The sequence below is a fragment of the Drosophila serrata genome, unplaced genomic scaffold (assembly GCF_035046125.1).
Source record: "Drosophila serrata isolate PLE 108 unplaced genomic scaffold, ASM3504612v1 contig_184, whole genome shotgun sequence".
Lineage (NCBI taxonomy): Eukaryota > Metazoa > Arthropoda > Insecta > Diptera > Drosophilidae > Drosophila > Drosophila serrata.
Window position 1 is genome coordinate 7,351,063 of NW_028257082.1, and position 15,603 is coordinate 7,366,665.

Genomic DNA, 15,603 nt, shown 5'->3' on the forward strand with positions numbered 1-15,603 from the left:
CTCTTGGGCCCAATCACTGCTTTAGCCTGACCCAGATTCCAGAGACAAGTACCTACGAGTATGGCTTAGTTTATTGTGTGCCAAGACTTTTAAATTCAAGATAATTGTTTTATGGCCCCTCCAAAGTCTCTTTATGGCAGCCAATCGATCGCTGATTAGCAGCAGCAACAGCAGCAGCAGCGTGAAAATGTCGCTGCAACATTGTAGCAAAACGCTCACGAGGCTTGTGGGTGTTCTCCACGGGAGGGGAATCAATTGTCTTAATCCCAAATTAAAGACCGTTTTAGTTCCTTGCCACCTTTGGAGATTTAAGAGCAATTAAAGTCGGAAATGTTTTTTTGCTGTTTATTTTTCTTAACGTTTTCACACCTCTATCAACACTGATTAAATGTCCTGTTTTTGGGAACAATATTTACAGAAAACTGAAAATAGATCATAAAAATAGCGGTCTTAAAACGGTTTCATGTCCTCGATCACTTTTTTCAAATTAAATTAAATAGTCCTTCTTAATTTCTAAACAATTGTATAGCACTTATTATGTTTTTTAAAAGAAACAAAGCTAGATTCGAGATTTCGAAAATCATAAACCCATATACCATATCATGAAAATTATCATAACTAAGTCAAAAATGCATAAATTTCAATTCGGAAAGCGTTTTTATATTACTTATTAGACAGTTAATAAAACTGCATACTCCATTTTAAATGTGAATTTTTGGCCGTTTTCGAAAATTTTAACGATGTAACCCCTTTCCTTTTTTCAAAAAATGGAAAATTCTGAAAAAAAAAAAATACATTTCGGCCGGGTACAGCTAGAAAAATTTGCCTGTAAATGCTGATCAAGAATATATATGATTTATGGGATCGGAAATGGCTTATTCATTATGTTCTTAGCTTCCGACTGAAATTATAATTCCCTTTGAGGGTACTATTAATATAATAATTATTTCTTTCTTTCTGTCTTCTTCAAGTAATTTAATTATGAAAGCTTACTTTACTTTTGTTTAAAACAAATGTATCTATATTTTACTGCTAGATATGATCGTTTTGTTTTTAACTTCTGATCATTTATTATTTTCTGACAACTATATCAACTAAATAGGAAAATCGATATTACTTCATTGTATTTTTTTATTGTTTTAAAATGGCAATAAGCTTTCCCCAATTTTCTTTCATTCAAATTTATATATTTATCTATATATTGTACGTTCCTAAACTAATTTTATATAGTTTCCTATTCCTGTGATAATAGAAATTAACACAGATGTAAATTTCTAGATACGAATACCGTTTTTGGGTCAAGTTTTTTGTTCAAGTCTTTTGTTTGTGTAATTAATTTTATAATTTCATTGTGATTGAAAATCTTCACATTTTGTTTAAACAACCCAATTGAATGAAATGAAATTAGAACCTCTAAAAAAATAAAAAGAGAACCCATTCCAATTTTATTGGCTACCTTTGCCCTTTTTAACTGAATGGAAGCCGGCTTACGCCACTTCACAGTGGCAGCGTCACTCAATGACCATAAAATAATATATAAAACGAACACACAAAACAAGGCACTGAAACAATCATGAATAGCCCGAAAATTCCAACTAAACAACGACTACTCTTTACCAAAAAACAAAAATAAAAACAACCGAAATACAATAAAAACTGGAGAGAGAGAATTGCTTTCGGTTTATTGTTGTGGCTGGAAAGCGCTAACGGAGGGCAACGCTTGGTTTCACATTACCCAGCGGAGCAGCAGCTTCCGCTGCTGACAGACCGAATGTCAAGCAGCCAGCCAGTGAAGCGATCAGGCCCCGAGGAGCGAGAAAATCGCATTCGGAAAATGAATATGATTTTTTTTTGTTTGTGGACTAAACAGCATGGCGATTGGCCATAAACAAGTGTAAATTGAGCTGGAAAAGCGGAAAGGTTCCGGCATCCGATTTCCAGCAGCAGCAGCGGCAAAAGGTCGAGAGTTGGGCGATTTATTAACAAGACACTGCCAGTGCGAGTGCGAATGCCTTGGCATTTTGCATTGTGCTCGTAATTACGAAACAACGCAGCCCAGCTAAAAGATACAGATACAAAGATACAGATGTGTCTGCGTCCACGCCCCATTAGCTCATCCTCGGCCCCGCCCCCGCAGTGCGGCAAGTGTTAATTGAGAGCTGAGCCCCGGGGGAAAGAGGAAAAACTGGAAGAAAAGGAAATGCCCAATGACCCAAGCAGCTGAGGGTATTTTTTCTTATTAATTTTTTGTTACCTGAAGTTTGCTTTCCTTTTGGGAAGATAGGGTTAGTCCGAAGGACAATCCATTGATAATGACTGGCGCCAGCTGTTAGGCGGCTCACTTAGACAAATTGATTACTAATTGGTTTGTCAGGTCGGCAAGAAGACAGGGAAAGGGCCTCTAGATGGGCCAAGGATAAAGACTAGGACCAGTTTAAAGTGTTGAATTAAACTTTATTGGATGTAATTACAATTTTACAGAAACTGGAAAGTCGTTTTACAATATATATATATTGTATATTGTATATATAACTCTATGCTTTTGTGTTGTGGGTGTTGTTTGTTGTTGTGTGTTTCTGAATCTGTACATATAATAATAATACGTTGATTTTTTTCGTTAAACATTTCTATATAGCTTGCGGATATATGTATGTGTATAGTTCATGCTAAGTATCCCGTACAAGTTAGGTATAATATTTAAAAAGAGTACACGCTAGGGTATATTTCGCTTAAGGGTTTTAGTTAACAGTTTCTTACCGATGCATCTACTAAGCTGAAAATCGGAAACAAACGATTCAAATTCAAGCTGCCATATATTTCAATTTGGATTTGGGGATAGTGTTGGTTTTATGCTTGATTTTTTTGTTGTTATTATTTAACTAGCTGAAGTTGGAGTTGTAGTTGTAGTTTGGATTTGAAGTTGAAGTTCAGTTTAAAGTCAAAGTGGAAGTAGACCGCCGCACTTTAGAAGTTATAATAAGACGAAGAAGATATATAGGTGTAAATGATCTAACAGATATGTGAGTACAAATATCCAATTATGTTGGCTATAATAGATTCATTGGTATTGTGTAAAGTTTCGTTAGATACTATAAACAATCTTGGTGTTGCATTGCATAATTTGTTTTTTCAAAGATTTTTAGTTCAGTTGAAAGAAAAAACATTCAAACAAAACTATATTAGGCTATAGGCCCTACAATCCGCTAGGATGTTTTCGAAAAAAACACCTCCACTTGTTATATTTCGGTATTTCTAATTGTTTTTTATTTCTTTTTTGTTAGATTTAAGTTTAGTTTTAGTGCCAATTGGCTTAAGGTACTTAAGTTTTCTCTGCCTTTTGGCCTCGCCGCGCCTTTCTCTCTATCTAAAAAAGACTTTCTCACTGTCTTACTTTCTTTAAAACACACTCAGGTTGCTACTTTGAGGTTTATAAATTGTGTGTAAGTGTGTGTGTGGGTGTTACGAGTTTAGTATGTGTGTGTAAGATGTGCAAATATTGCAATTAATTGGTTTTAAGTTATCAGCTGTTTTCATACATATCTAACACCCTGCCTAAACAGTTTTAACAAAATTGATTGCAATTCTTAAGTCAGTTGAGTAGTGAAATCGTATTTAGTCTTCATTTCGAATCAGTTATCAGATTTATACATAGTTAAGTTGGAGCAAAATGCAATCAAAGTTTCGTCGAGTAATATAATAGTGCGAATTAAGTATAATAGTTTCGTAGTTAAATAGTTAACAATGTGATAAATCCTAGATCCCGCCCACAACAGCTGCACTTCCAATACCCTCTGATTGTGACCAAAAACATGCTCGTTGAGTACAGTCTGCCTTTTTGCACTTGGTTTTTTATATTAATTATTATTCTTTTTTGGGGATTTTATTTATGGTGTCTTGCTCTGCTGGAGGTAAGTGCCTGTATAACTAAGGTGCTACCCATAGTTTTCGCAGCCTGTGTGTCTGTATGTGTTTTTGTTAATACGAACTTGAGGGGTACTTTATCAGTATCAGTATCGGCTCTTTCTATATTATATATATATTTATATATTGTATATTTGTAAGTATATATGTTCTTGTTGGTATGTTATGAAAGCTAACAATGTGGACGGACAAAAATAATTTACAAAAATTCATTTATTGTTACATTTAGTTTAAAAACTTTACTCTCTTGCATATATATATGTATATATATATATATATATATATATATTTGTCTTTATCGAGCAATGAAGACTGACTTGGGGGGAGTTAGCGACAGCAAAAAGTTGGAAATTCCATGCCAAAGCCCAAAGGCTTCTTCTGCTCTTTGATTTCTTCTATCATTAGCTAGGCTTAGTCTAGATAAGTTAGGACTTGGTACACATTTATCGTAGTAAGTACTTGCTTAGGGGAAATTAGAATAGAGTTTGCTTTCTTTGAAACATGATAGAACGCCATACGAATCTGATTTTAGAAATCAACAACAACGTTTGCTTTTTTTATACTTTAAGTGGAGTCTTAAGGAGCTAGCATTTAGCAACTAGTTAGGATCGAGGATTAATGCTTTTCTTATATATTTTTTTGTTTGTTTTTCTTTTTTTTTTTGCTTTAAAGACAAGCATAGTCGCATCGCAGAGCTTGGTAATACATACGTTAAAATAGACTAGAGTTTATTTAGTTAGTTATCCTCGAGTTAGGCCTTATCTATATACAAATGTAACTATTTAGAGGCATACACATGCGTAATATTGGTTTAAATCGTATGTATATATATATAATATAATATATTTTGCAGGCTACGTTTTCCACTACAATTGGAGTTAAAAAGTTGTTGTTTTCAAAGGCTTCGGTAATAAGTTCTTTCGAGTTGACAAATGGAAAAATTGTGTTCTCATCTTCTCCCTGGAGTCCGATCTTTAGTTAGGTTTAAGATAATACCCTTTAAAAAAACACTAACCTAGGCAACTACATTTCGGTTTGAAAATACATACTTTCTTAAAATTCGTTAGGCAAATGAATCAAAGTGCAGGTTTTAGTTGCTACTAATTCAGTGTGAGTTTGTATGTGGTGTAAGATCTAGAGAGTTTTAGAGAAACAAAGTTCCACTATATATAGAGGTGCTTGGGATTGGTTTGTCCTAATGGGAACAACGAATACGAAAGTAGAAAGTTTCACTCGATTGTTAAAGCTATTCATAAATTCTTATGGAACATGCAGCTCGTTCCTATGTTAAAAGTTCTTCACTCAGTTGGCGACCCTCACTGATTGGATTGTATTTGGTGTAGATTGTTGATGTTGCTGGCACCGGTGTTGCCACTACTCGTTGCTGAATTGCTGTGAAATCAATCAAATTAATTATTTAATTAAATATATATATAATTGTGGTTCACTGACCTATTTTCGTGGCACACCAACATTTCCTGCTGCCCTTGAAACTGCAAGTTTTGAAGGTATTCCGCCCTGCGTTGGTGCACCAGCTTCTCTTTTTCGGCTCGCTCTTTCTGTAGTCTGTTGGTTATTAAATAAATACATTTGGATTAGTTTGTGTAAGGTTAGGAGGTTCAAATAAACTTTGGAAATCAACAAGTTTAAAAACTAAAACCAAAACCTTTCCACGGTCTTACCAAAGTCGTCAAATTGCCATCCCAAATGCTTGCGTGCAAATTACATTACATCCGATGAGTTAGCTTAGCATTAGACTTAGAGACTAATTAATTGAATCAATTAGTAGTACTTACTTGATGCGTGATTGTCTCATAAACTGTTGGATTTTTCTGGCAGCTTGATTTTGGGTGGATTGCGAGTAGGTTCGCCTGTGAAAAATTAAAGAATAATAGTTTGTTTATAACAACATTGAAATACTCTTCACTTCAACATCAAAAAACAAAAGCCTCTACAAGATGGCATTATATTTCGTGAAATGAAGTTAATAATCATTAAAAATAGGTAATTATTCCTTCACTCACTTCAACGGTCCCGATGGACTCGTTTCCTTGGGCGTGCTCGGCTGCGAGCCCATCTCATGCTGCTGCTGCTGATCCTGCTTGTAATGATCATAGAAGCTGGACAGGCACTGTGAGTTGCTGCTGACGCTACCGTGATCACTGCCACTACCCATGCCACCCAGGCCGCTCTTCTTGAAGCGCTTGTTGCGCCGATAGGAGCGATATCCATGCTGGATAACCAGGGCAGCGTTCGTCATCTGCCTGTAGTAGGCATACTGCTTGTATCGTCTATAATAGTTCTGAATGACGGTGGCGGCGGTGCGTTCCTTATTCTGCTCCTCCATCTTCTGCCTGCCCTTGTACGAGCGATAGGCCTTCTGTATGCACTTGGCCGCTTCGTACAGCTCCCGCTGCTCAGTGTCCGTGAGCGTGAGCTTCGAGAAATCCGCCTCGAAGGGATACTGCGAAATGCTGGAGGCATGCAGGAATTCCGTAAGTTGTTTTGTCGACGGCGGCGGACTCGGTGAGCTGACCGATGGATCGGTGCCCAGTATGGAGTAACTGGCAGGCGACTGCAACGGTCCCGAACTGGCTGGACTCAGACTGGAACAGGGCGTGCTGACATCATGATAGCGATAGCTATGGTCATGGAAATCAAAGCTAAAATCACTGTCAAAATGGGTATTGGGTAGGGAATCTAGCAAAGGATCCATAAAGCTGTCTGTCAAAGCTGACGATTCGGAAGTCAGGGGTTCTGTCAAGGGGCTGCCCAGAACCATCATCTCATCGGCTTCATTCTGAAGAAATGAAAGAAACAATTGTAATGCATTGTTATTATATATGAGATAGTAACTCACCTTAATGCGTTCTGGCATGGCTGCTATTATGTGCTCGGCCAGGGTCAGCACTTTGGCATCCGAATCCCCTGAAACAGGTCAAAAGTTGACTTACAAAAACTATTTCAAAACTATAAATATCAATACAAATACATGGCAAACAAGTCTACAGAACAGAGTTGGTCACTTTTTACAGTTTCTGATATTAAGTTCGAGTGGAACTTTAATCGATAAATGATTATAATGAGTCCCCAAATTGATCACGATATATAAACAAAGTCGTTGTTAATTATTATTATACACACACACAGATACACACCGACAAGCATATTGATTATAGTGTTTCGCTAGCTATATTTACATACACCTCGATTTATATTTACAAACGATCAAATCGTGACTAAAATTATGCGGCGAGTGTTTTTGTTAGTACAAGTAATTTGGTTAAATGTAGACATCGATAAAAGCGCACAGGAGGGGAGGCCTCCAATCAATATTATTATTAATAATGAACATTTACATTCGATTAAACGAGCTTCCGTACGCACACTCCACACACCACACACCACACTCCACACACATGATTACATATAACAACAAACAGCAATAGCAACAACAACAACATCAACAACATCGATATAGCCACAGCCCCATATACATAGTTAGTATGGTTTTTTTGTTTTAACTACAGTGTTTAGAGATTACGGGTGAGAGCTGTGTCCTGCTCTGACCATCATCACTGACCTACAACGGCATCGGGCAGGGCCAAGTCATTGCCAATGGTCACATCGGTGGCGCTGGTCGAGTTGTCATCGATGTCTTTGTCGTTAACGGGGCTCGATTCGCCCGTGGATACCACCTCGCCTATTTGTGAATTTACCGGAGAAAATTTTGAGCATTTTGATTTTTGATTTCCATTAAAACCATTATTTTGAGCTAATTGAAGATGGGTTTCTCTGGGAGACCAAACCAACCCAAAACTTACACAAGGCAAAGTCCATTTTGCGTAACGGCGACAGCAAACAGTTGGTGCCGGTCAACGAGTCCAGCGGCGAGTCCACGCCCAGGGCATAATTGTCATGACTCTCATAGTTGCTAGATAAAATTATAATTAATACTTATTGAAACTGAGAGGGCTTTGTAAGTGTACCTATGAAGCCTGGCCAATGGTTTGCCTGATTTACTGCGTATGTCCATATTAATGCCACTGTCTATTGAAGAGCGTTTCGAGTAGCGACTGCCACTATTTGGAGGACTTTGATTGCTAAGGGTTTAGATGAAAAGAAAACCATTAACAAAAATCTAGTAAGCTATATGCATATGACCCCCTACCTATGCACAGCTACTGGTCTCAGGAAAACCCCATCATGCTTTCGCTGTAGCTCCAAATCAAAGCCGCTAAAGCTTTGCTGTTGCTGCTGCTGTTGTTGTAGCTCCTCTGCTTCCGCTTCCACGCCCATGTTCATTGAGAGATTGGCCAAGCCACCACGCAATTGGGGCTTCCGGCAGCGCTCCTTCTCCAGCCGGAACATTTGCGCCAGCAAATGCTTGTGTCCTCGCATGCTGGCCAAATCCAGAGGCGTTTGCTGTGCCTGCGTCTTGATCTTCAGTGCATTGTGATTCCACTTGTAGAGCAACAGCGAGCACTCCACATGGCCACGCACACAGGCCCAGGCGAGCGGCGTAAAGCCATAAACATCCTGGCTTAGGGCGTCCAGCTCCGTCTCGAGTATGATATGTGGATTCTCTGACCGCCAGTTGAGCATGGCGCCCACTAGCTTGGCGTAACCCAAGGCGGCGGCCAGATGGAGGAGCGTCATGCCACGCAATCCCACTGTCCAGGAAGCCACCGTGCTGGGCATGCTCCATGCATGCTTGATCAACTTGTGGCAATAGGCCACCAGCTTCTCCTCAAAGTTGGGCTCCAGATAGAGAGCGGTGTGGTCGGTTAGCTCTTGCTCGGTCTTCACCTGCAGCTTCTCATCGATGGTAGACAGGCGATTGAGTAGGGTGAACTTGTACAGGCAGTCGTTGGAGCTGCTGGCATCGAACGGAGCATCCGCCAGCAGGGACAACTTGTACTCGAACATCACCGAGTTCGAGACGAGGAATCCGCCGCAGGCCACCTGCAACGTTACGAATCCCGCCTCGTGGGCAGGACAGTAGCAACGGAGGACGCCCTCTTGCACCAGTTGCGTGGGCACGGGCTGAGCATCAAATAGCACCGTGTAGGCGCCACTATTGCTACTTGTCCAGGGTCCTGCCACCAGGACCTTAACGCCTCCCTCCGTGTACGACCATTCGGGACTAAAGTCGCATATGTTCAGGACCTTGCGTGGCTGCGTCTGCGGCGCAGGCTCTCCCAAATACGATCCCTGCTCCAGGGCTGTGTTATTGAGGGCCTGCTTATCATCCAGATCTAGTTCGGGAAACTCTACGAGCATATCGAAAGCATCCAGATTGGCAAACACATCATCCGTTTCATCCTCCTCGGGTTCCGTTTCTGCCTCAGTTCCCGTCGAGGATTTCTTCTCCGTCTCCTGTTGATTGTTCTTGGCTTTGGTGTTGCATGTTGCTGCTGCAATTGCTGAGGGCGCACTAGCTCCTGCTGCTGCGCTTGCTTCTGCTGAAGGTGCCTGTACGCTGTACGGCATGTTGGCTATCAAGGTGCGCTGAATGTCCTCGTGGGACAGATCCAGCGTCTCATTAAAGAAGCTCAGCGCCGCGGCCTGGGGCTCATCCTCGCTACTGCTGCTGCTGCTGTTGCTGCTACTGCTGCTGTTCTCGCTGGCGCTTATTTGGCTGCTGTTATCACTGGAAGCTCTGAAAGTTGCACAACCATTTGGGTTCAGGGGTTGAGTCTGCGACTGACTCCTGTTGAGGACTTCTGTGGCCTGATTGTTGATGTTGCCGTTGCCGTTGCCATTGCTGTGGTTATGGCTGTTGCTGCTGCTGCTGCTGCCCAAGTCCTGCTGTCGAATAAGTTTGAATTTAATCAACATAAACATCATACGCCTCTGCGGTTTCTACTACTCACCTCAGAAAGCGCATTGGCGCTCATTAAATTATCACAATTTGCTGCTGCCGCCGTCGACGTCGTTGTAATTTGTTGCTGCTGATTGCCATCGATAATCGATTGTAAGGAACTCGAAGTGGATGAGCTGACCGATGTGGGTGTGGATGTGGATGCGCAGGAGGGGTTGCCAGCGGAAGACGTGGCAGCTGGGGGCTGACTTCTGCTATTGCTGCCGTTGCTGCTGCTGCTGCTGCTGTTGCGGTGCTCCGGCGACATGCACATGGCCTCCACAGGGGGTTGGGGTTGAGCCTGAGACTGAGGCTGAGGCTGGGGTTGGCCACTGCTTGGGGTTGCTGCTGTCTGTTGCAATTTATAATAATGTTGTTGTTGCTGCTGCTGCTGGCTGCTGTTGTTGCTGTTGCTGGAAGCATTAAGTTGCTGCTGATGATTGTACATGAAGTTATTATTGTTGCCGGTGTCGTTATTATTTACGACATTTAATTCGTTGTTTGTTTGGCCTGCTAATTGCTTGCCGGCATTGCTGCTACTGCTGCTGCTGCTGTTATTATTGCTGCCGGAGTTTGTGATTTTGTTTGCGGTCATGTGGCTTTGGGTTTCAATTAGTTCGGTGTCCATAACATTTGAGGCAACTACAGCTGCCGCTGCCGCCGCTGCTGCTGCTGCTGCAGCTGCTCCTCCTCCAGTCGTTGCAGGATCTCTGGCTGTGGCCGTGATTGTTGTATTGGCAATTTGCAGCCGGTGCTGCTGATTGAGATGCACCGAGTTCTGGCTTTGACTGGCCACGAACCTCTGCAGGCTCAGGTGCTGCTGCTGTTGCTGCTGCTGCTGCTGCTGATGGTATTGCTGCTGCTGCTGTTGATGTTGCTGCTGCTGCTGCATCACCAGATTGCTTCTTGCGGCCAGCATTTGACTGGCACCTCGATACTGTTGGTAGCTTCCATCTCCATGTCCTGCCTGCTGTTGCTGTTGCTGCTGCTGTTGTTGCTGCTGCTGCTGTGGCGGAATGATCTGGAACTTGATGGCCGACTCCTGAGGCAACTGCTGCGTGGCATTGTGGAACTGTCCGTGGCTATCCATGTGCTGCCTTGGTCGCTCTGCCCAGCGGGAGTACAGCTTGCTGGCCACCACCACATTGGGCGTGTTGCCGTTAAAGGGCTCCCCTAGTCGCTTCTCCTGCACCGAGGACTTGAGGATAGCGCCAGAACGCCGCATCACAGGATGCGTGCAGGTCTTACCATCCGCACATCCTGCATCCCCACAACCGCAGTCCAGCTGCTTGACCAACGCAGCCTGGCGGGACAATCGCTGTTTCTCCATCAATTGGCAAACTATTGACTCCACTGTCTCTGCCGTCTTTTTGGGGAAATTTATCATTAAGTCAAATGAGGAAGTTTCTCATTGCATCCTTGTACTTACCGATATTTCTATATCGTTGCCAGAGTCTGAGTCATCATCAGAGTTGACTGTGGAGACTATATAATGATTTTTTCAATTACATTTACAGGGTAATCCTTAAAATTACTCTAAAACTTACGCATTGGCTTCAGTTGGCTAACCAGCTCCTCCTTGGTCCACTCCTTTTTGTCCCCCCAAAGGGTGATGCTGGGCGCTATCACGGCCATTTTATTATCATCCGGATATGGCACATTCAGATAATGCACCAAAACAATGTCGGGATTCTAGGGAGAGTGATTTCCAAGCATTAGGAATAAGAGGAGCAGGCCTCCGGAGTCCTCCTCACTTACCTGCAACAGCCAGTAACATCTGCGATGAAATGTGGGCAATATGGCCGAGTGTACATAACAACCATAGATGCACTGTGGGGAGAGAAGGTGGCACAAATCGAGGGAAATTCAATTTATCAAACCGGAAAAGCACAAACAAGAGCATAAAATAGGCCCCTCCACGCAGCTCGGTGCTCACCCGCGGAGAGCAAATCCATTTAATTGGAAAACATAAAAACGAAGAGATCAAATTAAATTACCAACCGCCCACGCTTTGGGGCGCCACTTGGTCTTGGTCCTTGCTCCTGGTAAGTGCCAAAAATCAGAACTCAAACTCTGAGCCCAGAGACAGGCGAACTGTAACGGAAGAGCTACGGAAAAAGGGTTTCCCTGACTTATAAAACATTTCGTTGCGCATTTTTCTTGTTCTCAAGACTTTTTCTACACTTTTTTCTATCTTAGTTTTTGATTTTATTTTTGTTTTTTTGTTGTATCCTTTTGGAAGAGGGTAACTTCTTGTGCCCGCTGATAAATTTGTTGGCTCTCGTTGGCCGCGATATGCCGCTGACTTCTTCTGCTTCTCTCCTTTGGCACTTCCTTTGTCCTGGCCGCCTCGTTTGGGCCCAGTTATCATGTAAGAAGACGGCACCCCGCCAGCACTGCCAACTGCATATAAATCTCTTTGCCGAATGTATTAAAATAAAAATTAAAATAAAAACAAACGGGGCACAGAGCCCAGTAAGAAAGAAAAAAATTGGCGTGAAATTGCCAAATGTTTTTATGTTTCTGTAATGGACTACTGACTGGTCGGTTGGGGGATATTCCTTCGACTACAGACAGACATTCAGACAGACATTATAAATAAGCTTAACCCTTGGCAAAGGCTTATTTCATTAGCAGGGAACGGCGTCGTTGCATGCATCCTTGAGCAAACACTTGCCATGGATGAAACGGATGAAGGAATCCCGGCCAGGACACCGTAAGTTTCTGTCTACTTCCGGCGGGAAATCATAACTCACCCAAAAGGAACCCCCCTCGTACGGTCAAGAGGAGAAAAAAACATAAAAACTGAACTGTGAACCCCAAGGAAATCGCTGGAATTTAAGCACATTTTTTTCTCTAGACCGTTGACAAATGACTCCAATGTCCTGCTTGAGGACGGTCTCTTCCGGCTAATTGCCTAATTGTGCCTAGCTAACAAACAGGACTCGTCCAGGATATGAAAACAATTTCGGACTCACCTCTGTGCCTTGTACTTTTAGTTTCATGTGATCCTCGCGCGTTGTCTTGCCATCCTTACGCTTTTTCCAGCAGTAACCATCGCGTCTGTAGCGGACCTTCTTCCTGGAGTACAGCAATAGGGATCCACTTTTGGGTCTAAGGAGGAGAATCAATTTGGAATTTGTTAATTAAATAGCTGTAGCTTATTTGTACCTATAAGAAATATTATTAAACTCTAATTTTTAATCATTTTAAACCCCCAATTCTTGCCCTAATGACTCACCTAGTTCGAACCTCCTTGGACTGCCATTCGCCATGCTTATCAAAGCTGATAAGAATTGCTGCGATTTCCTGGAAGACACCAAAAAAAACACAGACTATGATAAATATTCCAATATTTGCATTTATATATTCGCCAGATAGCAAGAGAATGGCCTTCGTAGTCCAACTTTATCATTGCTGCGACACTGGAACTCTGGTTACTTTTACCAGCTAGCCATATATTTGGTTGGTATCCCCCGCTAACTTGGCTAACTGACCTTAACTAACGTGCTAACAATTTCCGGACTTAATGGGCTCCGTTGACCAGTGCCCAGTCACGGAACTCGCGGCATTTCCTCCGTCAAAAAAAAAGCTGGATGGGAGGGATTTCTGCGCCATAAAACAAAGGAAAACATTTTAGAAATTTCATTTGACCGCAAAGCGGACACTGCCACACACACAAGGATGAAGGTGAATATGGTGAGGGGGAAAGGCAGTGTGTTAACCACAATTTACAGGTGTCGCCGCCAGTTGACACTTAACCAGGCTGGAAGCAAAAAAAAAAGGAGTAACAGCAGCAGCAGGAGAAGAGACGCATCCCAAGTGCAATTTGTGTGCATATTTGAAATGCCCTCCAGGCAGTCGGGAATATGTTGGCTTATGTTTGCTTAAAAGCAAGCCAAGTCAAAGGACATTCGAATGCAAATCACACAACAGTAACAGTCAGCGAAAGTTCACAGAGGAAAAATCTCCCCAATGGTCGTCGCTTTTTGGCCATTTTAGACATTTCATTGCATGTTTTGCCGATAAAGTTATCAATTTGTTTGCTTCCTTGACGTTGCATGAATAATGCAAAGTGGCCATCCATCCATTCACATTCGCTGGAGCAGCATCCTCAGCATCCTCAGCATCTTCAGCATCCTCAGCTGTGCTGTCAGAGAGATTCGCCACATGTCTCAGTTTTGGGGCAGATATCGCAGCATTTGCGAGTGTCATAAAAATTGTATATCGGGAAATATAGGAGGGAGTTTGAGAGCAAATCACAGGCGCGTGTTTGTCAAGTGGCAAACGTTTGCATTTTGCCCAGAATTGCCCCTGACTTTAGCCTTTAGGAAAAACGGAGCATATGGAGAGACATATGGAATGATAGAAACATGTACATATGTATAGAGATGGATGGCTCTCGCTTATTTATGCATGGCCCAAGAGCGACCTACGACCTACGACCTACTCCACACTCCTCCTCCTCCTCCTGGCTTTATGATGAATTCCAGGCACATACACCAAGCGGCGAGGCATTAAATATTTATGCCCACCTCAGCGTATTCCACGCTTTTCCCTCCCAAATGGGCGTGGTCTTAGTCAAATGTTATTTCAACACTTTCGCTCAAGCGATGAACAAACGTTGCATCAATCAATCAGGAAGTCCAAATCAAAACTTATTCAGTCAACGGGGATTTATAAAGCTAAAATTGCAAGAGAAATTTGTTGTTAAAAATGTTTTATGCTATTATTATTCTCTAAAATTTACTTAAAAAGAAAAATATAATAAAGAACTACAATGAACCAGAAGGAAAGCTAACTTTGGAAAGCCTAAAATTGTATACCTTTGGAGTTTGTAATTGGTTTCTGGGATTAAATGTGAAGCCTATCATAACTTCGCCACAAAAGGCATTGACCATCTTAAACTATAAAGAAAATCGAAATAAATGCATTTATTAAATCGCTAATTATTAATATTTCTATATGCTAATTTGTGGTACAAAGTAAATTATAATATAGCCATAGTTCAGTCAAAAATGCATTAATTTCAATTCGGAAAGCAGTTCTGTGCTAGTTTTAATTGGGTTTATAAATCTGCATACTCAATTTATAATTTTAGAAATTTTAATTTTTTGTCAATTTTTTAAAATTTTAAATTTTCAAATTTTGAAAAAATTTTAAAAATTTATTTTTTGACCGGATATAGCTAGATCGATTCGGGTGGTGATGCAGATCAAGAATATATATTATTTATGGGGTCGGAAATGATTCCTTCACCGAGTTTTAAGCTTCTGACTATATCTAAAGTTGACTTAAGGTTCTCTTGATATTTTGATATAATCGCTCTTTAAAATCATAGATAATTTCAAAAGTACTCTTTCTATTTCTTATCTAAGGTTAATTTTTTAAACAAAACCACTGTAATAGATCCTTCTTTTAATTAAAATAACGCAATTATATCATATTCCCGCTGATTTTCACACCTTAACCCAAGGATTTTCGTACATTTCGTACCCATTTCGAATGTCCTTAGAACAAGGAGACCAGAGACTAATTTCAAACCCAGCCACTTAATCATTTCCAGCCAAGTGGTCCCTTTTTCGGGTGACCAACGCAGAACGGTAAGTTCGGGTCACCCAGAAAACGAATGAGGCGCAATGAAAAAAATAAGCATAAAATTGCGACTCATTATCAATTTAACTTTTTGATTTTTAAGCTGCATCCTTTTTGCAACCACACACACACACAGAGGCACACACATGGTCATTGTTGCTGCTATTATTTTGCAGTTGCTTTATGAGCAGGGTCGAGTGGCTCTGCTCCGTGCTCTGGTTTTT

At 41.5% G+C, this 15,603-nt stretch overlaps 2 protein-coding genes across 12 annotated transcripts in view; one reads left to right on the forward strand and one right to left on the reverse strand.

Moving 5' to 3' along the window:
* Positions 1 to 15,603, forward strand: part of LOC110189235 (uncharacterized) — a 108,866-nt gene that overhangs the window by 72,300 nt on the left and 20,963 nt on the right. The gene's annotated exons all lie outside the window — the stretch shown is intronic.
* The window catches only part of Camta (Calmodulin-binding transcription activator), a 43,502-nt gene continuing 30,332 nt past the window's right edge, over positions 2,434 to 15,603 (reverse strand). For 2 of the 11 annotated variants that reach the window (XM_086828651.1, XM_086828660.1), the window contains 15 exons: positions 13,026 to 13,093; positions 12,763 to 12,898; positions 11,543 to 11,614; positions 11,332 to 11,476; positions 11,214 to 11,269; positions 9,798 to 11,150; positions 8,093 to 9,729; positions 7,911 to 8,024; positions 7,746 to 7,855; positions 7,505 to 7,624; positions 6,782 to 6,849; positions 5,946 to 6,721; positions 5,718 to 5,792; positions 5,374 to 5,487; positions 2,434 to 5,313 (listed from right to left, as the gene is read on the reverse strand). In XM_086828651.1, the coding sequence (XP_086684777.1) occupies positions 5,238 to 5,313; positions 5,374 to 5,487; positions 5,718 to 5,792; positions 5,946 to 6,721; positions 6,782 to 6,849; positions 7,505 to 7,624; positions 7,746 to 7,855; positions 7,911 to 8,024; positions 8,093 to 9,729; positions 9,798 to 11,150; positions 11,214 to 11,269; positions 11,332 to 11,476; positions 11,543 to 11,614; positions 12,763 to 12,898; positions 13,026 to 13,093 (4,920 nt within the window). In that variant the 3' untranslated portion in view covers positions 2,434 to 5,237. Of the gene's footprint in view, positions 5,314 to 5,373; positions 5,488 to 5,603; positions 5,632 to 5,717; positions 5,793 to 5,945; positions 6,722 to 6,781; positions 6,850 to 7,504; positions 7,625 to 7,745; positions 7,856 to 7,910; positions 8,025 to 8,092; positions 9,733 to 9,797; positions 11,151 to 11,213; positions 11,270 to 11,331; positions 11,477 to 11,542; positions 11,615 to 12,762; positions 12,899 to 13,025; positions 13,094 to 15,603 lie in introns of all 11 variants that reach the window. The other 9 variants (XM_020959040.2, XM_086828659.1, XM_086828655.1 and 6 more) reach the window with 7 other exon arrangements.